Raw genomic sequence first — 25,492 nt, 5'->3', positions numbered from 1 at the left:
TTTCTGCTATATTATCTGACTTGCCTCTGATCTTCATTTACTGAAAACATACTCAGGTGACCCTTGAACAACAAAGCTTTGAGCTGCCTGGGTCCACTTATACACAGCTTTTTTCAACCAAACATGGATCTAAAAAAGAATATTCTCAAATGTGAAATCTGCATATGTGGAAGGCTTTTTAATTTTTTTAGAGACAGGGTCTCACTTTGCTACCCAGGCTGGAGTGCAATAGTATGCGATCAGTTCACTGCAGCCTCAAACTCCTGGGCTCAAGCAATCCTCCCACTTCAGTCTTCCTAGTAGCTAGGACTACAGGCACACACCACCATACCCAGCTAATTTTTGTGTTTTTTTTTCTGGTAGAGATGAGGTCTCATTATGTTGCCCAGGCTGGTCTCAAACTCCTAGTCTCAAGTAATCCTCCTATCTTGGCCTCCCAAAGCACTGAGACCACAGCTGCTTTTCTTGCATGTGGGTTCCACAGGGTGACCGTGGAACTTGAGCATGCATGATTTGGTTGTACACAGGCAGTCCTAAAACCAATTCCCTGAGTACACTGAGAAATGACTATGTCCATGGAGACTGGTTTTACAACCCCCCCGTACCAAAATCCATGAATGCGCAAGTCCCTTATATAAAACAGCGTACCATTTGCATGTAATCTACTCACATCCCCCCTTTAAATCATATCTACATTATTTATAATACCAAGTACAATGTAAACGCTATGGGAACAGTTGTAATATTATATTATTTAGGGAATAATGACAAGAAAAAAAAAAGTCTGTATGTACATGTTCAATATAGATGCAACCATCCATTTTCTTCCCCCAGATATTTTCAATCCACAGATGGTTGAATCCAAGGTGCGGAACCCATGCATACAGAAAGTCAACTGTACTCATCCTCCAAAACTTGGCTCAAATGTCCCCTACTCACAGAAGACTTGCTGAATCCTTCCTGTGAAATCTGTTACATATCTCTGCTGATATTTTTTTTCATTTGAGGCAGGGTCTCACTCTGTCACCCAAGCTGGAGTGCAGTGGCATGATCACAGCTCACTGCAGCCTCAACCTCTTCAGCTCAGGTGATCCTCCCACCTTAGCCTCCTGGTTAGCTAGGACTACAGGCCCACACCACTATGCCTGGTTAATTTTTTGTATTTTGTTTTGTAGACATGGGGTTCTGCCATGTTGCCCAGGCTGGTCTTGCAGTTCTGGGCTCAAGTGATTCACCCGCCTCAGCCTTCCAAAGTGCTGGGATTACAGGTGTGAATCACTGCACCCGGCCGAGATCTCTATCTTAATACATCCTTCATATTCCCAGCATCTAGCTTCATCTTGCAAAAGGACAGGATTCAGTAATATTTATGGAACTAATGACCTTGAATTCCATTCTCTAGACACTGTGATCTCACTATATATTCTGGAAGAAAAGATGCTATATTCAGCAACAGGTATTAGTGGCAAAGCAGATGCTAAGGCATGGATTTTCATATCTATCCTCAAAGTTATAAATATATAATTTTTTTTCCCCCTCGAGATGGAGTCTTGCTGTGTTGCCCAGGCTGGAGTGCAATAGTGTGATCTTGGCTCCCTACAACCTCCACCTCCCGGGTTTAAGCGATTCTCCTGCCTCAGCCTGCCGAGTAGCTGGGATTATAGGCCACACCACCATGCCCAGCTAATTTTTTGTATTTTTAGTAGAGACAGGGTTTCACCACGTTGGCCAGGCTGGTCTCAAACTCCTGACCTTGTGATCCACCCGCCTCAGCCTTCCAAAGTGCTGGGATACAGGCGTGAGCCGCCGTGCCAGGCAAAATTATATATTAACATATATTTCTAATAACAACTTATTTAAAAGTCCAACCATATGCCAATAAGCAATCCATAGAAACTTTTTCATGACACTTGGGAGAATAAAGTTCCTGAATCTACACTATTTCAAGAACATATCATAGATGAACTTACCATCATCTAAAGTGATATCCTGCAGACCAATGGTTGCAAAGTTAGGCTCCCGATCTTCTGGTTCAGGTTTAATGCTCACGGTTGCCCCATCAGGTGGAAATGAAGCTGGATCACACAAACTGTGACATATTAAGGATGAAGGTGCAGAAAGACCCCCCTGGCCTGTACTTTGTGCTTGAGTTGAGTGCTGTCCAGAATGCATTCTGGTGGCTGGAGACGGTGATGAGGCAGTTCCTGAGCTAGGAGATTGGTAAGGCATAGACTGAAGCTGAGGAGACGGTGGCCCAGAAAGTGGTGAACTAGCCAAGGGATGAGAAGCTGCTGGGGAAGCTGTTGTAGCAGACCCTGAATGTGAAGGACCATATGTAATAGGTTGTAACTGAGAAGAAGGCTGACTGGTAATCTGGTCAGCCACTGGAGAAGAAAGAGATCTTTGTCCTGTATTTGAACAATGATATCCCATTGATTGTAGATGAGGCAGGGTATGCACAGAATTAGGTGTATGGGCTAAGAGATGTCCTGTTGAGCCTGAATTTGAAGAATGAAATGGTATGGATGACAGTGGTTGACAGCCAAGATTCACTAAACCAGGAAGAGTTGCATCCTGCTGAAACAAAACTGAATCAAATTCTTGACTAGAGGCAGCATTAATAGGAAGACAAGTTGGTCCATTGTACACAACGTTAGTTTGCATAGGCTGATAGGAAGACCCCACAGGAGGTGTTGGTGTGACTTGAAAAGGCTGGTGTACAACTGGAGAAGGAATCATATGCTGTTCTTTACTAGCACTCTCATCTCTACACTGCAACTGTGGCAGATGGGATGAGGTCAACATGGATGCATATGTTTGTGGGATGGAACAAACCAAACTTCTCTGTGCTGACAGTACACTGTCATGTGAATGCCCTGAATCAGAGGAAGACCTCTGGGTCTGAGCAGGATGAGGCACAGGCAAAGATGGAACTGAAGACAAATCAATCTCTTCTCTGTGTTCTTGCTTCATCAAAACTGAAAATAAAATGATTAAAGCAAATATTATTATACAATACATAAAATAATTCGGACAGGCCTTCATGCTAGGTTACACAACTACAGCATAAGCTGAGGGGCAAACTCAAATGCCTTTAAGGAACTTCATGTAAAATATCGGGTATTTCTGTGTATGTGTAGATGTACATACACATGTATACACATACACGTTTTGCTTGTGTATAATATGAATATCTTTGGGAAGAGGCACAAGAAACTATGCTAGAGTCACTGCTAGGAAGGAAAACTAGGTGACTAAAGGACAGAATTCAGAGGTTTACCTTTTACTATATACTTTTTTAGTCTTTTGAATGTTTTTCACTGTGTATTTATTACCTATTCAAAATTAAGTAACTAAAACAAAAAACAAAGCCCTAGGGCCTAATAAAGTATTGAATTTGGGATCCCTAATTGGAAGCCTACCAATCATCTGGTTTTACATGTTGTATCATACACCAGAAACCATGACTCTGACATTCATAGAACTTCTGCTTTACAATGGTTCTCACATACATCTCACTTGATCCTCTGCCACCATGTCGGGATCAAAAAAAGTACTAAAATCCACAAAAAAACTAACAAATACATTCTGCAAAGTTGCAGGATACAAAATCAACATACAAAAATAATGTTATATTTCTATAAACTAGCAATAAACATCTGAATAAAAACTCAGAAAACAATTTCTTTTTTTGCTTTTGGGAGACAGGGTCTCACTCTGCCAGCCAGGCTGGAGTGCTGTGGTGCAATCTTGGGTTACTGCAGCAAGTGATCCTCCCACCTCCGCCTCCTGAGTAGCTGGAATACAGGCATGCGCCACCATGCTCATGCTTACTTTTTGTAGAGACGAAGTCTTACTGTGTTGCCCAGGCTGGTCTCGGACTCCCATACTCAAGCAATCTTCCCACCTCAACCTCCCAAAGTGCTGGGACTATAGACATAAGCCACTGTGCATAGCCAACAATTCCATTTATAATAACATCAAAAAACAATAAAATACTCAGAAATGATTTAACCTTGGAAGGCAGGACTCATAACTGAAATCTCTAAAACACTGCTGAAAGAAATTAAAGCAGCCCTAAATAAATGGAAAGACATTCCAGGTTCATGGATTGAAGACTTAATATTGCTAAGATGACAACACTCTCCAAAGTGATCTTTGTCAAAAAAAAATTGATGTCCTTGAATCATATAAAGTGATCTTCAGATTCAATGTAATCCCTATCAAAGTCTCAGTGACAGTTTTTGCAGAAATAGAAAAACTCACTCTAAAATACACCTGGAATCTCAAGACATCCCAAATAGCCAACATGATCTTTTTTCCCATGTGTCCAAGGCATAAACCAAGTATGTGCACAGACCAAAAGCCAAGCTGGGATAAATAAGGCATTGATTCATCCCTGGCTTATATGAGATAGGCAGCACCAACCAGACATCACTCTACCCAAGTCAAGGACAACCAACATCATCTTGAAAAAGAAGAGTTGGAGGAAATCAGGACTTCCTGATTTAAAAACTTACTGCACAAAGCTATAATAATTAAAACAGTGTAATATTAACATAAGGATATACATAATCAATGTAATAGAATAGAGTCCAGAAATAAATCCTCACATATTTGGTCAACTAATCTTCAAAAACAAGGGTGCCAAAACCATTCGATGGTTTTCAACAATGGCGCGAAGAAAACTAGACATCGACATGTAAAATAATGAAGGTGGGGCTGGGTGCGGTGCCTCAAACCTGTAATCTCAGCACTTTGAGAGGCCAAGGTGGGAGGATCACTTGAGGTAAGGAATTCGAGTCCAGTCTGGCCAACATGATGAAACTCTGTCTCTACTAAAAACACAAAATTAGCCAGGCGTGGTGATGCACCCGTGTAATCCCAGCTACTCAGGAGGCTGAGGCAGGAGAATCACTTGAACCCGGGAGGCAGAGGTTGCAGTGAAATGAGACAACGCCACTGCACTCTAGCCTGGGCCAACAAGAGTGAAATTCTGTCTCAAACAAAAATAAAAATAAAAAATAAAACTTAAAAACCCTAAAAGAATCAGCCATTTGCAATTAATGATCATCCCTCCACTGGATATTGATATTGGTTGGATCCCTATTGCAAAGGGATTGCCAAAAAGGTAATAAATTCAGAAATACTTTAATAATAAAAAAAAGCAACTACTGATGGCAGTGGTTGCCCATCTGGAGTGGTCACTGCCATGACACTGGCTGCAGTGGGCGAGGTGCGGCCAGCACTGCATGCTCCACAGAGCTGGTGAGAGCTGGGAACAGGTGGAAGCCCCGCCATCTTCTGAGTTGGCAGGGCGGGAGCCTTGTACTTCCTGGGTGCAGTTGTGGCCACCCAGCTGTGGCTGCTGACCTGGGCATCCCTGTGCTCTTGGCGGGGGGAGGGGGGTGATAGCAGGCAGAAGCCCCACCATCCTGGGTACAGCTACAGCCATTCAAACCATGGCTGCTGACCTAGGCATCTCTGCACTCTCAGGGACCCAGAAAGTCCACCTCCCCCAACAGACTCAGAGGTGCCTGCTCCTGGTGCCTGGCCTGTCCCTGCTCCTGGTGCCCATTTCAACCTTGGAGGGAAGTTGAGGCCGAGCCCAGGCGATGTTGCAACTCAGCAGGGTGTGTGTATGCTTGGGGCAGTGCTGACACGCCAGCCCCCCGCTGCCTCAGCCCCCTTCCGTCTTCGGGCACTGACGAGCACAGGAGGGATGTCGAGGTAGGGGTGAGAGCAGCTCAACCCTGGTTTGCAGGCACCCCTTGACACAAACAACCTGGGCACCAAGAAAAGCAACAGGAGGCAGACAGGTTCCTGGGCGGAAAGGGGTGGGTCACCAGTGAAGCCCCACCTTCAAGCTGGAGAAGGCCTGAAGCCTGGGGACTGGGCTGCCAGTCCTGCGGACCAGAATGCAAACTTATGGTGCTTTTTCCAGGCCCACCCACGGCCACCCCATGGAACAGTTAGCATGCACTTTCTCTCCTCTGAAGCCCATATAAAACCTGGACTCAGCCATACTCAAAAAGAGAAAACAGGACAACCAGCTGTGGAAAGGAGCTACCCACCTCAGGGTCTCCTCTCTGCTGAGAGCTGCTGAGAGCTGAGAAGACAACAGGACAACCTGCCTGTGGAGAGGAGCTACCCATTCTAGAGTTTCCTCTCTGTTGAGGGCTGAACACTTGGGACACCCTGGCTGCAGAGAGGAGCTACCCTCTGTGGGTCTTCTCTGAGCTGTTCTATTGCTCAAAAAAAGCTCCTCTTCGTCCCACTCACCCTCGATTTGTCCGCGTACCTCATTCTTCCTGGGCATAGGACAAGAACTCAGTGGGGCTGAAAGAGTTGTAACACAAACAGGGTTGAAAGAGGCCCCTTGCTCGCCATGTTGGCAGCACCAAGAAGAAGAGAAGAGCTGCGGTCTTTAGGGAGCCCAGACCTAGAAGCTCCCTGAGCCAGGGCTGCGACAGTCTCTTTGGGGCTCTGAGGTTCCTGGCATCTCCAAGTTTCTGGGGGCCACCATGTTCCCCAGTGCCAGCCATGGAAGCTGCCTGTGGTATCCCTGGTCTAGCTGCAGCCTCACAGGGAGCCACCACCCATGCTGGTGCCTAGAGCTGCCAGCCCCTCCATAGCCAGCGTGCCAACTCCACGCTCGCTCACTCACACACCCCTTCCCACTCTGCTCAACCTTGGCAGGCATGGGATCCAGGCCGGTAGCGTGAGCCACATGTAGCTTGCCAGGCCGAGTGGGCCCAGAGGGGCTGTGGGCAAAGGTGCCACTAGACACAGGGGTTTCCGGCTGGCAAAGTGACACCTCAAGGGTCCCGTTACAATATGACTATCTAAAAACTGTATAAGTAAAATTTTAAAAGGAATAATTTCCCATAAACAAAGAAAAGGTTAGAATCTCTAAATAAAGAATTCATACAAATTAATGAGATAAAATAACACTAACATAACAGAGATCAGGTCATACAACAGAATACTAAGAAGTTATTACAATTCTGTAAAACTCTGTAGATGAAGAAAAATTAAAATGTTCAGTTACAAAACAATATACAGGCTGGTCCCATTTCCATTTTTAAAAAATTTTGTTTATATGTGGGTCAAGGGAATCTGGAAGGACAGAATGACAGTCTCAGAAGAGAAGAGAATTTGATTTTTTTTTTTTTTTGAGACAGTCTTGCCCTGTTACCCAGCCTGGAGTGCAGTGGCATGATCTCAGCTCACTACAAGCTCCGCCTCCCAGGTTCACACCATTCTCCTGCCTCAGCCTCCCCAGCAGCTGGGACTATAGGCGCACGACACCATTCCCGGCTAAATTTTTTGTATTTTTAGTAGAGACGGGGTTTCACTGTGTTAGCCAGGATGGTCTCCATCTCCTGACTTCATGATCCGCCCACCTCGGCCTCCCAAAGTGTTGGGATTACAGGCGTGAGCCACCGCACCCAGCCGAGAATTTGAATGTTTTTTTAAAAAACCTATCTTTAAAAAAAAAATTACAGTAATGTACTGGCTTTTGTAAAAATTTTATTAAAAATTTCATTTTAGAAAAATTTTATTCAAAATTTCATTTTAGAAAAAAATGAAAAAAGTTAAATGCTACAGAGAAAGACAGTAACCAACCAGAATGAGTACTATACAAACATTCCTGTGTGCCTATTCTTCTGTTAGTTTATGCCACCTGATTTGTCATCTATCAACCATAAGGGCAGTGATGAGTTATAGTGCAATCGAATGTTTTCTTTCCATTCCAGAGCTCTACTGATTTCCATTCCCAAATTAATATCCTCTAGGATTCTGCCTTTTTATTGTCTTCCCAATTCACGGGCTGAAAGGCAGCAAACTCTCCTGGTTTGCCTTTCAATTACTACCATTATGAGGTAGTAATCAAACCCCCTAATCTGCTTGACTGATTTTGCTTTTCTTATTGCAATCTGGAAAGCCCTCTTCTTTCTCATTCAGGTTAGAGTCTACAATCCCTCATCTCAACAGTATTTAATAACCTCTTTGGACAGGACGTTTGCTATACCCCATTCTGGAGGAGATGCATACCTTGCCACCTGCCCTGAAGAATTTGAGTGCTACTTAAGAAAGTTAAACGGCAGGTCAATTTGTTACCAACTGGTATGAAAAACAAAAAGGGAGGAAAAAGAAAATTAAACCCCTGGGCCAGGCACGGAGGCTCACACCTGTAATCCCAGCACTTTGGAAGGCCAAGGCAAGCGGACTGCCTGAGGTCAGGAGTTCAAGACCAGTCTGGCCAACATGGTGAAACCCCATCTCTACTAAAAATACAAAAATCAGCCAGGGTGCCTGTAATCCCAGCTACTTGGGAGGCTGAGGCAGGAAAATCATTTGAACTTGAACCTGGGAGGCAGAGGATGCAGTGAGCCAAGACTGCACCACTGCACTCAAGCCAGAGCAACAGGGTAAGACTCCATCTCAAAAAAAAAAAAAAATTAACCCCCTAATTATAGGATTAATTACAATAGTATCTGTAAACTGATGATCAACATCAACCTTCAATCAAGTCTAGAGTGCTACCAGGTTTCTGTAGAGAACTTTCTCTCTCTTTACAAAAACAATTTCAAACATTCTCCATGATTGTCCAACTGTGAAATCACCCAACCTTCCCTCTGCTCACAATAGGATACTTCCTGTCATTTTTTGTGGAAAAAAAACCTAAAGCTATCATATGGAAGCTCCTTAAACTCTCCATTACTAAATCTACAAACTTTCTTCATCTACATCCATCTCAATCCGTCTTTTTTATTTTCCCTTCTGTTCCTTCTCCCCTCTAAGGCCCATTTTAAATCCTATCCCCTCTCATCTTTCCCCAAAACCTGATATTCTTTATCATCACTGATGTTCTGTCTGTATATTCAAAACACTCTTGGTGTTTGAATCACCTCCTTTGACTTACCTCATGTAAATCTCACTCCTCAGTCACTAATTTCAGAAAAGATTAAACTGGTTCTTGACACTTTATAAAGAAAAGAAATATGGGGAAAATGGTTTTTGAAACACAAGTCTGATCATGTTACCTTTCTGTTAAAGCTCATTTTGTGTGTGTGTGTGTGTGTGTGTGTGTGTGAGAGACAGAGTTTCGCTCTTGTTTCCCAGGCTGGAGTGCAATGACGCAGTCTCACTCTCTGCAACCTCCACTCCCGGGTTCAAGCAATTCTCCTGCCTCAGTCTCCTGAGTAGCTGGGATTACAGGCTTGCACCACCACGCCTGGCTAATTTTGTATTTTTAGTAAAGGGGCAGTCTCTCCATGTTGGTCAGGCTGGTCTTGAACTCCCGACCTCAGGTGATCCTCCCGCCTCGGCCTCCCAAAGTGCTGGGATTACAGGCATGAGCCACTGCGTCTGGCCACACTGCCTTTTTATGGTGCTAAGGGTACAAGGGGAGTTCATAACCCAGGAACATACACATACTCACAAACACCTGCCCCTCTGTAATGCTGGGAATTTTTGATAAAAATTCTTCTGAAAAAAAGACATTAAAACTACCATTCATCTTCTAATTTCCTTATAATACATCATCACAAAATAACAACTGAGACCACATATAATATTTAAAGTCAACAAAACTTTCGAATGAGCATCTGTTGGTGTTTTCATTGTTTATAAGCACTCTACCTTAAACATTCTAATATAGGATTCATTAAATAACTTTTTATTCATTAGGAAAGAAAGCTCTATAGTAAACCATCATGACTCCTCCTCGTACCTGGTGTATAAGTAAAACGTTGAGACTGGCTTTTTTTCCTCTTGCCATTGCAAAGATAAAAGTGCACCTGCACTGCAGCTGTAACTGCTGGGTTATGATATGGAGGAACTTCAAGGACAATGTGAGCCTAAGGATGGAAAGCAAGATTGTGTTACACTCAGAACTAAAAATGAAATGCACCTGTTAAACACATCACAACTCATGAGTCTTAACTACAAGGCTCCAGCATAGATAATTCTGCACATCAGTTAGTCATATACATCATCTGGAAATTTACTATAGGGATACTTCAGTCTCCTTTAATCAATAAAAGAGAAACTGCTTTTTACTCACCCAATTGGGTTTCTGGTTGTAGCAGAAGTAAAAAGACTTACATACTACGTAGTAAGATGTTTTGCTCTACTGAATATTACATGTTACTATGTTTTGTTTTGTTTTTTTTTTTTTTGAGATGGAGTCTCGCTCTGTTGCCCAGGCTGGAGTGCAGTGGCATGATCTCGGCTCACTGCAAGCTCTGCCTCCCGGGTTCATGCCATTCTCCTGCCTCAGTCTCCCGAGCAGCTGGGACTATAGGCGCCCGCTACCTTGCCTGACTAATTTTTTGTATTTTCAGTAGAGACAGGTTTTCACCATGTTAGCCAGGATGGTCTCCATCTGCTGACCTCATGATCCGCCCGCCTCAGCCTCCCAAAGTGCTAGGATTACAGGCGTGAGCCACCGCACCCGGCCCTAGTTTAGATTTCTTTTCTTAAATTTTACATTCAAAATGTTCTAAACTGGAGCCAGGTACAATAGCTCACACCTGTAATCCCAGCACTTTGGGAGGCTAAGGCGGGCAGATCAGTTGAGGTCAGTAGTCTGAGACCAGCCTAGCCAACATGTTGAAACCCCATCTCTACTAAAATTACAAAAATTAGCTGGGCATGATGTTGCATGCCTGTAGTCCCAGCTACTCAGGAGTCTGAGGCAGGAGAATCGCTTGAACTTGGGAGGCAGAGGTTGCAGTGAGCCGAGACTGCACCACTGCACTCCAGCCTGCATGACAGAGCTAGACTCCATCTAAAATAAATAAATAAATAAATAATTTAAAAAATTAAATAATCCAAAGTGTTCTAAACTAGCATTAAACAAAACGTCTATCTACATCAAAAATAATTTTACAAAACCAAGGTGAAAATCTTTAGCCCCAAACCAAATGCAATCCTCAACCTAAATTGCTCCAGATCTTTGGAAAGCACTGTAGGAAGTGGTATTCCCTAGCCCAGAAAATACTCTGTCTCCATTCCAACCACGATAACAAGACCAAAACTTTCAATGTAGAATCCTAGAAGGCTTAACTAAATAGCTGAAGGGTTAGAAATAGTGTGTTAAGTACACAATTCCCTAAGGACTTGTCTTGCTCCTATCTTTTACCTACTACATATGTTCTTTCTCTTTTTTATTTCTCCATGAAGGCCTATACCTATGTTCTTTATTGAATTTGTTTTTATTCCTAAATGAGTTCAGAGAAATTAATGATAATTTCAATAAGAACCTTCTGATGGTCTTTCATTTCTAGTTTCTCTTCCCTGTATGCAATAGGGAGAAAACAAGACACTAACTGGCTATCTTTTCTAAACTTTAATTTAATTTGCTTTAATATTAGGTAAGTATTTTACTTCCAAACCTCTAGAAATTTTTTTTGCAGCTGGAAACCATCATTCTTAGCAAACTATCACAAGAACAGAAAACCAAACACCGCATGTTCTCACTCAGAGGTGGGAACTAAACAATGAGATCATTTGGACTCGGGAAGGGGAACATCACCTCTAGAAATTTTACTTTTTTAGACAGGGTCTCACTCTGTCACCCAGGCTGGAGTGCAGTGGCATGATCATGGCTCATTGCAGCCTTGACCTCCTAGGCTCATGTGATCCTCCCACGTCAGCCTCCCAAGTGGCCGGGACTACAGGTGCATGTCACCACACATGGCTTATTTTTTGTAGACACAGGGTTGCTCAGGCTTGTCTCGAACTCCTGGGCTCAAACAATCCTCCTGCCTCAGCCTCCTGAAGTGCTGGGATTATAGGCATGAGCCTCATGCCCGGCCTAATTTTACTTTTTTATTAATCAATATACAAAAGAGTCATCCATACCATAAAGCAGCACTATTCAATTTTCTATTCAGTGTCTTAAATATTTCTTAAGAATTAAGGTGGGCCGGGCGCGGTGGCTCAAGCCTGTAATCCCAGCACTTTGGGAGGCCGAGACGGGCGGATCACGAGGTCAGGAAATCGAGACCATCCTCACTAATCCAGTGAAACCCCGTCTCTACTAAAAAATACAAAAAACTAGCCAGGAGAGGTAATGGCGCCTGTAGTCCCAGCTACTCGGGAGGCTGAGGCAGGAGAATGGCGTGAACCCGGCAGGCGGAGCTCGCAGTGAGCTGAGATCGCGCCATTGCACTCCAGCCTGGGCGATAAAGCGAGACTCCGTCTCAAAAAAAAAAAAAAAAGAACTAAGGTGAATTTCTTACCCCTTGACATTTTTCCCTGATTATCTTCCCTTCTACCTCCCACTGAGGTCGTCCATCTATTGAAAGAAAGAGTTTATAGTTAAAAGAAATTCATATCAGAAAGCATACAGACAAAATCTAATGCATGTAGTATCACAAATTTATTAGCAAAGGGGATCTTTTTTCCACTGACTTCCATTATGAAAATAAAATGTAAATGCATACAAATGGGGAAAAAATAAGGAGAAAGATCATGGGCTGCCCAGGTTAGCAGATCCCACAGAGTTCATTCTAACCATCCACCCAAGTGATGTTTAAAAGCCCTCTGAGAACACCCCCATCAAGTGGTGGCCAACTTTTGCTTGTGTAACTAAAATGATAGGAAACTCACTTCCTCACCAGGTAACTCTTTCCATCTTGGATAATAATTGCTGCTAGGAAGTTCCTCATGATAAATGAAATGTCTCTTTATGGTATCCAACAACTAGTCTAAATATTATTCCTTGCTGTCACAAAATAAAATCTTGATTGCTTCTCTGTGAGATTATATTTCAGATGTTGAAAAGCTGTTACATCTGCTTGTGTCTCCTCTCCTACTGGCTAGCATCCCCAGTTCTGTGCCTACTCCTTACATAATATTTTAGACTTCATGGTCTCTGGTTAAATATGCTCCTCCAAATTCACAAGGCCCAGGACTGAATAGCCTACGTGAGAAATGACCAAGTGTGGTACAGAATGACTTGAGGCTCCAACCACTATACATGGAAATGCTGTGTCTTTGTCAATGAAAGCTTTCTTGAGGTGCGGGGGGGAAGTTTTCTTGGGAGCACCATATGCTGACTCTCACACTAAGTATATGACAAAGTGTCTATACATTTCCTACTGCCATGTTCCCACACTGTGCACTTATGCAGCTGAGTTGGTTTTTTTCTCCCAACCCTTTGGAACATTACTTACTCCCAGCAGGGAGACTTCATTTTGTTGGATCCCTTGACTTGTCAAAATATTTTTTAGATACTGATGGTCCTAAAAAAAGTTTCCTAGGCTTTCCAGATTTCTGTCACCTGAAGATTTGGCCAACACATTTTCTGTCTCTTCATCCCAAGTGAACTACTCATTTGGAGACAGCCTTATCTGCTATTAAAGCTCTCCAACTGATGTACAATTATTCCAAAGCATTTTGTGTGTGTGTGTCACGGGCATTCACTCAGTGACTAAGCCACACACAGCTTGCAGCACTTCTTCATCTGGTCTGCGAAGTTATTGTGAGAGATTTCATCAAATGCTTTCCAGGTTGTAACCATCATTTTCCAGTCCAGTAACTAGACAATGGCTACTTCTGCTGCACAAGAGATACTACAGGCAAGTGCTACACCTACTTAGAATTATAGCTCAGTTCAGCAATCATTTGCTGGATCCTTATGTGCCACTTTGTGTTACTCACATAACTGAGACAGGATGCCCTGCCTTCAGCCTGTGGATGAAAGGCAAATGCAAACAGTTCATTATAATAAAATGTGTTGGGTACAATAATTAATAAAGGTACACTCTGGATAAACCAAGAACACAGGGATCAGGGTCTTTAACCTAATCTTGGGGAGGGGTAGTGAGACAAGGAAGGCTTCCTGGAAGAGCTCTTGAACTGAGACTTAACATGAGACAGAACTCATATGAGGAAAGGGTAAATTATAGACAGAAGAGACAGCATGAGCAAAGACAGGATGACAAGAACCCCTAAGATACAGAGACAAGTAGCTGTGATGTTGTATAAAGTATGAGGCAAGGAGCAGTAAGAAAGAGGGTTGGAGGCCGGGCGCGGTGGCTCAAGCCTGTAATCCCAGCACTTTGGGAGGTCAAGATGGGCGGATCACGAGATCAGGAGATCGAGACCATCCTGGCTAACACGGTGAAACCCCATCTCTACTAAATAATACAAAAAACTAGCCGGGCAAGGTGGCGGGCGCCTGTAGTCCCAGTTACTCGGGAGGCTGAGGCAGAAGAATGGCGTGAACCCGGGAAGTGGAGCTTGCAGTGAGCTGAGATCCGGCCACTGCGCTCCAGCCTGGACGACAGAGCGAGACTCCGTCTCAAAAAAAAAAAAAAAAAAAAGAAAGAAAGAGGGTTGGAAAGACTGGCATTAGATTACGGCCTGAATGCCATAATAAGGAGCCTAGAAAATGAAGGGGATTGCTGAAGGTGCTTTTAAAATGGGAGTTACATGTTTACAACTGCAATCTCCTCTAAAGGCAGTAACTGTCACCATTTAACATGATTCAATTTCAATCAAAAGTTCTTAAATGTGAAGCTCTGGGTCAAATAAATGAATTCAATAATACCTATTAATTGTATTCAGGCACAGATGAATTTTTAGAGTGGAAAGGAAGGGACGGCTCTGAGACACCGTCTCTTTCTCATGCTCCTTATTCACGTAAAACGTGACACCTACAGAAAGACATTCCTTGATGACTTGATATAAACAGTTCACAATCAGCCTCTATCACTCTACCCTCTTACTTCATACAGTTTTACCTGGAATAATCTTGTTCATTTATTTGTTTATAAGTGCTTCCCCACTAGAATGTAAGCTCTATCAGAGCATGCAACCTGAAGGTTGTATTCAACATTATATCCCCAATGCCTAGACTAGTGTCTATATCACATAGCAATGCTTCATAAATAATTGATGAATTAATAAATGATGAAACAGAACTGATGTTTTTTGAAGACAGGCAGGGTATGGGTCAGGGTTGAAGGGAAGTGAATTTTAAAGGAAAAGAAGACAGCCACATACTTTCCAGCTCAAAGAGAAGATGCTATTATTAATCAAGTTAAGAACCCAGAGAGATAAACTAGTTTGTGAAGCCAGGTATGTTTTCATATTTTAAGTCTCAGTGAGACATTTATAAAGTAATATCTAGTGGGTACTTTAAATTTCAGGTTAAAGTTTAAGAGAAACATGTTGCTACAGAGAGAGATTTGGGAGCTAATAAAATTTCTCAAAAAGAAGAAAGATAATGAGAAGAAAAATGAATATAAAACCTTAGAAAATATCTATATTTAAGAGCCAGAAAAATTCATATAAAAAGACGAACAAGAATAAAGATGTGTGAGAACCGGACAACAACAAAGTCAAGGGGGAAAAGTGTTAAGAAGGAGAGGAAGTAGCTGGCTATCAAATTTTTAGGCGATTATGATTTCAATGAAGTGAAAGACAAAAGATTAAAGAGTAGCAGGTAAGTAAATGAAAGCAAATGACACTACTTTTTTGAGAGGGTGGATGCTAAGCGATAGAGAAATGAAACAAAAGCTTAAGAGGATGACAGATTTAAGAGAAAGGGAATGTTTAGGATGAGAAGACAGAAACATAATTAAACTCCAAAAAGAAGGATCCAGTAGAAAAAGATAGAGAAATTATAAAAGAGAGGTGATGGGGGCACAGTATAGCCTTTAATACTTAAGTTTTAAAAAGATAAATGAAAACTGATATTAAAATTTTAATTAAGAAAAAACATAATAAACAAAAAAAAAGTGAAAAGAAGTTAAATACAGAAATCAGTGAAACAGAAAGGCACACTGAAAGGTTTGATAAAGCCAAGAACTATGGAAAGACTGGTTAAAAATCCAGAAATGGCATAAATAAATAGCAGGAATAAAAGAATGGGGGATATAACTCCAGATGCAAAAAGAGAATACTGTGAGCGAATTAATGTCAATAGATTTGAAAATGTAGGGGAAAGGAATAAAGTCCTAGAAAAATATATATGACCAGGCGGGCACATAGGCTCACACCTGTAATCTGAGCACTTTGGGAGGCCAAGATGGGCGCATCACCTGAGATCAGGAGTTCGAGACCAACCAGGCCAACATGGTGAAACCCCATCTCTGCTAAAAAAAATACAAAAGTTAGACGGGCATGGTGGCAGGCACCTGTAATCCCAGCTACGTGGCAGACAGAGGCAGGAGAATCACTTGAACCCGGGAGGCAGAGGTTGCAGTGAGCCAAGACTGCACCATGGCACTGCGGCCTGGGAAACATGAGTGAAACTCTGTCTCAAAATTAAGAAAGAAAAGAAAGAAAGATATACATGACCAGAACAAACTCAAGAAGAAACAAATCTGACTAGTCCTGCAACCACGAATAGAAATATATCACAAGTTAATGGCTCCCCACAAAGACAGTTCCCTGTCCAGACGGTTTTGGAGGTGAGCTCTGTCACATGTGCAAGAGAATATGAGTACCCAACACAAATGCTGTTAAGGAATGGGAAAAGATGAGGCACTTCCCCCAATTCACTCTGATATCCAGAATATATAAAGAATTCCTTAAGTCACTAAGAAAATGAAAAATGATCCAATGGAGAAAATAGGCAAGGACACAGTTATTGCACAGCAAATGAATATGAATGGTCCATAACAACCTCAATAGCTATCAGGGAAATTCAAACCCAAACTTCAAGATACCATTTCACCCCTACTGGATTAACAAAATTTAAGAATTTTAATATTTTTGCCTATGTTTACCAGGTACAGCAGTGTCAAAAACTGGACAATATCCAAATATCCAGTAAGAGAAACGATAATAAACTGTGGTACATTCATACAATGAAAAACTTTATAGTAGTGAAAGGTCTTCAGTTACATGGATCAGTCTTAAAACATTAAGACCTCTGAAAATACAATTTTTCAAGAATACAGGCAATATTGTACAAAGCCCAAAAACAGGGAAAAAAGAAAAAAGATGTGAGCATTTACGTTGTTTCCACTTTTTGGGCACCTGTAATCCCAGCTACTCGGGAGGCTGAGGCAGGAGAATCGCTTGAACGTGGGAGATGGAGGCTGCAGTGAGCTGAGAAAGTCCCACTGCACTCCAGCCTGGGTGACAGAGTGAGGCTCCATTTCAAAAAAAAGAAAAGCAAGGGTCAATTCAGGTGGCGGTTCCATTTGAGAAGGGGGACCCAGAGGCCTTCAAAGGTAAATGTATTTCTTAAACTTGGCAGTAGGTTTAAGTATTTGTTATATTACTCTTATAAAAATAGTGTTTCATGACTGGCACATAGATCTTAGCATTTTGGGAGGGTGAGGTGGGCAGATCACTCGAGGTCAAGAGTTCAAGAACCAGGCTGGTCAACATGGCAAAACCCCATGTCTACCAAAAATACAAAAATTAGCCAGGTGTGGTGGCACATGCCTGTAATCCCAGCTACTCGGGAGGCTGAGGCAGGAGAATCGCTTTAACCTAGGAGGCGGAGGTTGCAGTAAGCCAAGATTGTGCCATTGCACTCCAGCCTAGGTGACAGAACAAGTCACTGTCTCAAAAAAAAAAAAGTCTTTCATAAGCTCTAAATGTTTTTAAACCTGAGAGGAAATAACTGACGTAAAAGTGTTTTAAATATGCACAAGAAAGAATAAAATCAAGGCCGGGCACGGTGGCTCATGCCTGTAATCCCAGCACTTTGGGAGGCCAAGACGGCCGGATCACGAGGTCAGGACATTGAAACCAGCCTGGCTAACACGGTGAAACCCCGTCTCTACTAAAAATACAAAAAATTGGCCGGGCGTGGTGGTGGGCACCTGTAGTCCCAGCTACTTGGGAGGCTGAGGCAGAATGGCATGATCCCAGGAGGCGGAGCTTGCGATGAGCCGAGATCGTGCCACTGCACTGCAGCCTGGGAAACAGAGCAAGACTCCCTCTCAAAAAAAAAAAGAAAAGAAAAAAGAAAAAATCAAACACCCTGATAAATATTGAATTCTTCTACTTTAAAAATAATTGAGGTATAATTCAAATACTATAAAATCCATCCTTTTAAAGTATACAACTCAGAGGGTTGGGGGATATTCACAGAGCAGTACAATCATCACCACTAATTCCAGAACATTTCCATCACTCCAAAAGGAAACCCAGTTCCCATCAGCAGTCACTCACCACTGACAACTTCCTCCAACCACTGGTAACCAGTAATCTACTTTTGGTTTCTGGATTGCCTATACTGGACATTTGATATAAATGGGGTCATATATTATGTGTCCTTTTGTGCTGGCTTTCTTCTCTGAGCCTATTTTCAGGGTTTATCCATGCTGTAGCATGTATGAGTACTTCATTAATTTTTATGACTAAATAATATTCCACTGTGTGGATATATCACATTTTGTTTACCCATTTATCAGTTGGTGAGCATTTAGGTTGTTTACATTTTTTTTGGCAATTATAAATAAAGTTGCTATAAATACTTGTCTGTAAGTTCATGTATGGACATGTATTTCTAACCCTTTCAAGTATATACCTAGGAGTAGAGTTGCTGGGGGAATTCTACCTTTCAGACATCTTAAATTACTATTATTATATTATTATTTAGAAACAAGGTTTCACTTTGTTGCCCAGGCTGAGGAGTGAAGTGGCACAATCAGAGCTCACTGTAACCTAGAACTTCTGGGCTCAAGTGATCCTCCTGCCTCAGCCTGAGTAGCTGGAACTATAGGCATGTGCCACCATGCCCAGCTCCTTAAAGATAATTTAACATTTATATGAAAATTTAATAAATATTTGGTTTAAAATAGACTTTAGTGCAAAATGACACCCATAGCTTTATGAAAACTACTTTGTAATTTTTGTTACTGAAACATCTAAATAATTTATTTTACCCTTTGCCCCTTAGTTTGAAGTCAATCAACTCATATATTACTTACCTTGTCCTTTTTCAAGAAAAATGATTTTGGATTCTGGAAGAAAATTAGATCCAGTCACAATCATTTCATGACCTCCATTTACAGAACAACTGTTGATACTGTACTTCTCAATATGAGGAAGTTCTTGAGCAGACCGCTGGGCTGTTTTGAATTTTTTTAAAGAGTTGAGAAAAAACAAAATATTAGTTAAAAATCTTTCATACACAAATAACAAACTCAAGCTACAAAAAGAAAATAAAGAGAAGCAAATTTTGGGATTAATTCATTCAGGCTTTTAAAATTCAAGACAATGGTAACACAACACACTAGAAGAACTAAGTTGTTTATAAAACAAAATAGATATATTAATGTGATTTCTAAGTATATTTATTTATTTAAGACAGGGTCTCACTCTGTTGCCCAAACTGGAGCACAGTGACGTGATCATAGCTCCCTGCAGCCTCCAATTCCTGGGCTCAAGTGATGCTCCCATCTCAGCCTCCCAAGTAGCTAGGATTACAGATGCACGCCACTGTGCCCAGCCAATTTTTTTTTTTTTTAAACAGCAACATGGTCTCACTTTGTTGCCCAGCCTGGTCTCAAACTCCTAGCTTCAAACAGTCCTCCTGCTTTGGCCTCCCACAGTGCTGGCATTATAGGCTTGAGCCACCACACCCAGCCAATTATTTTCTTAGACTACAACTATAAAGAAACTAATAAAACTTCATAATATCTTCAACTTCATACTGACTCCAACACATTTACCTCATCTGCTTTTCTCTTTTTTGCTTAAATGTTTAATATGTTTCTTCCATGCAACAACTATCCATTAAAATCTATAAATCTAATTATAAAAAGTATGTTAAGTTCAAAGATGTAAAATTATATTGCATGCAATGAAGAGAAGACAAGTTCTAGGGAACTACTAGCGGACAAACACCAAGTAAGCCTTTCTTTTTAAATTCATTTTTAAAATTTTATTTATTTATTTTTTGAGACGGAGTCTCGCTCTCTCGCCCAGACTGGAGTGCAGTGGCGCAATCTCAGCTCATGGCAACCTCCGCCTCCGGAGTTCAAGCGAATCTCCTGCCTCAGTCTCCTGAGTAGCTGGCATAACAGGCACGTGCCACCATGCCCAGCTAATTTTTGTATTTTTAGTAGAGACGGGGTATCACCATGTTGGTCAGGCTGGTCTCAAACTCCTGGCCTCAGGTGATCTGCCCACCTCAGCCTCCCAAAGTGCTGGGATTACAGGCGTGAGCCACTGCGCCCAGCCGATATTTTTATTTTTTCAGAGACAGAGTCTTGCTCTGCTGCCCAGGTTATTTATTGCCCAGTGTAGCATGATCACAGTTTACCGAAGCATCAAACTCCTGGGCTCAAGTAATCCTCTCACCTCAGCCTCCCAAGTAGCCGGGACTACAAGCATGTGCCATCGTGCCTGGCCGATTTTTAAATTTTTATTTTTGTAGAGACAGGGTCTCACTTTGTTGCCCAAGCTGTTCTCGAATTCCTGGGCTCAAGTGATCCTCCCATGTTGGCCTCCCAAAGTGCCGGGATTACAGGTGTGAGCCACTGTGTCTAGCTATTTACATTATCAACTTTTATAAACAGCATTTATGGTGCCACCTTTCTCTGATAATGACTGGTTCCAAGTTGCTACATTTTCTGGAGATCCTATTTCTGGCATTTCTTTCTTTCCTTTTTTTTTTCTTTTTGAGACAGAGTCTCGCTCTGTCGCCCAGGCTGGAGTGCAATGGCCGGATCCCAGTTCACTGCAAGCTCCGCCTCCCGGATTTACGCCATTCTCCTGCCTCAGCCTCCCCAGTAGCTGGGACTACCGGTGCCTGCCACCTCGCCCTGCTAGTTTTTCTGTATTTTTTAGTACAGACGGGGTTTCACCGTGTTAGCCAGGATGGTCTCGATCTCCTGACCTCGTGATCCGCCCGTCTCGGCCTCCCAAAGTGCTGGAATTACAGGCTTGAGCCACCGCGCCCAGCCCATTTCTTTCTTTTAATTGCTTGAGTTTCAAATTGTAGATTATACTTATTTTCATTGTGTAGGTTCTCTAACGGTTGTTTTTGTTAGATTTCAGAAAGGGTCATGCACTGTCACCCAGGATGAAGTGCAGTGGCATGATCACAGCTCTGCCACCTCAATCTTTTGTGCTCAAGTGATCCTCAGATTTCACCCTCCCTAGGAATTGGGACTACAGGAATGCATTACCATACACAACTAAAAAAAATTTTTTTTTGTAGAGACAGGGTCTTATTATGTTACTCAGGCTGGCTCAACTCCTGGGCTCAAGCTGTCCTTCTGGACATAAGCAGTACTCCTGCCTATGCCTCCCAAAGAGTTGGGATTACAGGTGTGAGTTGGCACACCTGGCCTCTAATGGTTTCTCCTTGCCAACTACCTAGATACCTAGGTTTCTCTCTGAATTAAAACAAAATTTAAAAGTGTTGATTATATCTCTTCACATTTGGAAAACAGGTCCACTTTTATTCCTAGTATGTGGGTGGGAAAACTGGTGGGTTTGAAGATCAGCTGTGTTTTGTTTGGCTAGCAGAGTATTTTAAGGACATTTAAAAATCAATGCCGTTAGGAAATCATCCATTCCCAGGTCACAACAGCTCTCAACTACTTAATACCTAGTCATAAAAGTACATACATTTGGACCCCAGCCCCATTCAAAGAGAGTATTGTAATCAATTATTTCATAGACGATGCCTATGCAGACCAGGTGTGGTGGCTCACGCCTGTAATCCCAGCACTTTGGGAGGCCGAGGCGGGCAGATCACCAGGTCAGGAGTTCGTGACCAGTCTGACCAACACGGTGAAAACCCGTCTCTACTAAAAATACAAAAATTAGCCGGGCGTGGTGGTGCGTGCCTGTAATCCCAGCTACTCTGGAGGCTGAAGCAGAAGAATCGCTTGAACCCCGGAGGCGGAGGTTGCAGTGAGCCAAGAGATCACGCCACTGCACTCTACCCCTGGGCAAAAGAGTGAGACTCCATCTCAAAAAAAAAAAAAAAAGAAAAGAAAAGAAAAGAAAAGAAAAAGATGTGTATGCAGCCAGGCACAGTGGCTCACGCCTGTAATCCCAGCACTTTGGAAGGCAGAGGCAAGTGCATCACCTGAGGTCAGGAGTTTGAGACCAGTCTGGCCAATATGGTGAAACCCCATCTTTACTTAAAAATAAAACAATTAGTCGGGCGCGGTGGTGCATGCCTGTAATCCCAGCTATTTGGGAGGCTGAGGCAGGAGAATCTCTTGAACCTGGAAGGCAGAGATTGTAGCAAGCCAAGATCATGCCATTGCACTCCAGCCTGGGCAATAAAGTGAGACTCTGTCTCTAGAAAAAAAAAAAAGAAAAGAAAAAAAAGATAGGTATGGGATTTAGGATTAACTATTACTTGGGATGTACCAAGCACCAACCTAGATCTCAGAAAATACTCATGTCTGTACTGTTCTAAATAGGTCATGGAGAAGGGGCCTGAAAACAAACACTGATTACAGGTACGTTCTCAGTAACAGCAAAAGTGTGTTCAGGCTGGGTGTGTTGGCTCACACCTGTAATCCCAGCACTTTAGGAGGCCAAGGCCGGCAGATCATCTGAGGTCAGGAGTTCAAGACCAACCTGGCCAACATGGTGAAACCCCATCTCTACTGAAAAATACAAAAATTAGCCAGGCGTAGTGGCAGGCACCAGCAATCACAGCTACTCAGAAGGTTGAGGCAGGGTGAATTGTTTGAACCCACGAGGCAGAGGCTGCAGTGAGCTGAGATTGTGCCACGGTACTCTAGCCCGGGTGACAGAGCAAATCTCCATCTCAAAAGAAAATAAAAATGTGTTCAACAGATGGCATAAACATGCCAAAAAACTACTCGTGTGGTGAAGATATTTTTGAAGAATATTTATTATTTAATAACATTTAAATAATACTTAATATTTAATAACAGAAGAAAATGTCTATGATAGTATAAGTGAAAACTGCAAAATAAGATATAAAACTGTATCAGATAAGGCCAATTAAAAACATTGTGTGTATGTGTATTTATAAAAAGACATACAAATACAATAAAAGAAAATCCAGGCTGGGCCTGGTGGGATTACGCCTGCAATCCCAACCCTTTGGAAGGCTGAGGTGGGCAGATTACTTGAAGTCAGGAGTTCAAGACCAGCGTGACCAACATGGTAAAACCCCATCTCTACTAAAAATATAAAAATCAGCTGTGTGTGGTGGCCGGTAATCCCAGCTACTTGGGAGGCTGAGGCACAAGAATTACTTAAACCTGGGAGGCAGAGGTTGCAGTCAGCTGAGATTGCGCCACTGCACTCCAGCCTGGATCACACAGGGAGACTCCATCTCAAAAAAAAAAAAAAAAAAAAAAAAAAGCCAGAAAAGGTTAATACTGACTATATATAAATAGTAATATTACAAAATAATTTAATATTATACTATTCTTTGTACCATTTTGAGTTTTCTTTTTTTTTTTTTTTTTTGAGACAGAATCTCATTCTCTTGCCAGGGTGGAGTACAATGGCATGATCTCAGCTCATAGCAACCTCTGCCTCCCAGATTCAAGCGATTCCTCTGCCTCAGCCTCCCGAGTAGCTGGGACTACAGGCACACGTCACCACGCCCATTTAATTTTTGCATTTTTAGTAGAGATGGGGTTTCACCATGTTGGCCAGGATGGTCTTGATCTCTTGACCTCGTGATCTGCCCAACTTGGCCTCCCAAAGTGCTGGGATTACAGGCGTCACACCATGCCCAGCCCCATTTTGCATTTTCTATATTCTCAATAATCACATGCTAATTTTATTTTTATTTTTTATTATTTATTTTTGAGATGGAGTCTCACTCTGTCACCCAGGCTGGAGTGCAGTGGTGCTCCTAGAATTTCTCTACATCCCATTTTTCTCCCCACTCCATCCATTTCCTTTCTTGTTTTTTGAGATGGAGTTTCGCTCTTGTTGCCCAATCTGTAGTGCAATGGCGTGATCTCGGCTCACTGCAACCTCCGCTTCCCGGGTTCAAGTGATTCTCCTCTCTCAGCCTCTGGAGTAGCTGGGATTACAGGCATGTGTCACCACGCCCAGCTAATTTTTGTATTTTTAGTAGAGATGAGGTTTCACCATGTTGGCCAGGCTGGTCTCGAACTCCTGACCTCAGGTGATCCACCCACCTTGGCCTCCCAAAGTACTGGGACTACAGTCATGAGCCACAGTGACTGGCCAATTTTATTTTTAAAAAAAGGAAAAAAAAAAAAAAAAAAGAATCGTTTTAGCGTAACTTCATCTTAAACACTCAAACTACTCTATGAACTTAATTTATATTACTTTGCCAGCCCAGCATGGTGGCTCATACTTGTAATCCCAGCACTTTGAGAGGCCAAGGTGGGCAGATTACTTAAGTCCAGGAGTTCAAGATCAACCTGGGCAACATGGGGAAAAGTACAAAACTTAGTCAGTTGTGGTGGCTTGTGCCTGTAGTCCCAGCTACTTGGGAGGCTGAGGTGGGAGGACTGCTTGAGCCTGGGAGGCAGAGGCTGCAGTGAACTGAGATCATGCCATTGCACTCCAGCCTGGGCAAAAGAGTGAGACCCTGTCTCAAATAAATGAATGAATAACTTTGCTTTAAAAATAGAGTGATCTATGCTTACATGGGCATAGAACACTCTGGCAGGATAATTAAGAAGCTGGCAATGGTAGCTGTTTCTAAGAAAGAGAACTGGTTGACTTGGAAATTTATCTTGTACTCTATATTTTTGAATTTTGTAGCATATACCTATATTAGCCATTAAAAAGTTAATATAGGCTGAAAGTGGTAGTTCATGCCTATAATCCCAGAAATTTGGGAGGCTGAGATGGGAGGATGACTTGTGCTCAGGACTTCAAGACCAGTTTGAGAAACGCAGTGAGACCCTATCTATACAAAGAATACTTTTTTTTAATTTTAAAAATACAAAAATTAGTTCTACAGCTAATTCACCACAGATTTACTCAGTGATTCCCACAGTCAACTGGCAAATGATAAAGTATCACTCCAATTCAGCAAACAGCAAAAGAAGGCATGAAAGATTTTATAGCAGATGTGGCCCCAAATGAAGAATACAGGGCTAGGTCCGGTGGCTCACGCCTGTAATCTCAGCACTTTGGGAGGGCAAGGTGGGCAAATCACGAAGTCAGGAGTTCAAGACCAGCCTGGCCAATACGGTGAAACCCCATCTCTACTAAAAATACAAAAATTAGCTGAGCGTGGTGGCACACGCCTGTAATCTCAACTACTCAGGAGACTGAGGCAGGAGAATCGCTTGAACACGGGAGGTGGAAGTTGCAGTGAGCCGAGATCGTGCCATTGCACTCAAGCCTGGTTGAAAGAGTGAGGCTCTGTCTAAAAAAAATAATAATAATAATAATAAAAGAATACAAGCTGGGTGCAGTGGCTCATACCTGTAATCCCAGAACTTTGGGAGGCTAAGGTGGGCAGATTACTTCAGGTCACAAGCTCAAGACCAGCCTGGCCAACATGGTGAAACCCCATCTCTACTAAAAACACAAAAATTTGCTGGGTATGGTGGCATGCCCC

General features: G+C 42.4%; 1 protein-coding gene and 1 non-coding gene across 5 annotated transcripts in view; both read right to left on the bottom strand.

The window, feature by feature from the left end:
* Positions 1 to 25,492, bottom strand: part of NFATC3 (nuclear factor of activated T cells 3) — a 152,693-nt gene that overhangs the window by 36,377 nt on the left and 90,824 nt on the right. For all 4 annotated transcript variants that reach the window (XM_007993866.3, XM_007993862.3, XM_038007958.2 and 1 more), the window contains exons 6-9: positions 18,918 to 19,058; positions 12,255 to 12,310; positions 9,740 to 9,866; positions 1,971 to 2,978 (exon numbers count right to left, since the gene is read on the bottom strand). In XM_007993866.3, the coding sequence (XP_007992057.1) occupies positions 1,971 to 2,978; positions 9,740 to 9,866; positions 12,255 to 12,310; positions 18,918 to 19,058 (1,332 nt within the window). The remainder of the gene's footprint in view (positions 1 to 1,970; positions 2,979 to 9,739; positions 9,867 to 12,254; positions 12,311 to 18,917; positions 19,059 to 25,492) is intronic.
* On the bottom strand, positions 4,323 to 4,457 carry LOC119627769 (small nucleolar RNA SNORA48). The gene has a single exon (XR_005244002.1). It is a non-coding gene; the product is annotated as a small nucleolar RNA SNORA48 (small nucleolar RNA).

This window comes from Chlorocebus sabaeus, chromosome 5, assembly GCF_047675955.1.
Source record: "Chlorocebus sabaeus isolate Y175 chromosome 5, mChlSab1.0.hap1, whole genome shotgun sequence".
In the NCBI taxonomy this organism is placed as follows: Eukaryota; Metazoa; Chordata; class Mammalia; order Primates; family Cercopithecidae; genus Chlorocebus; species Chlorocebus sabaeus.
This window is presented reverse-complemented; position numbering and strand designations above follow the sequence as displayed.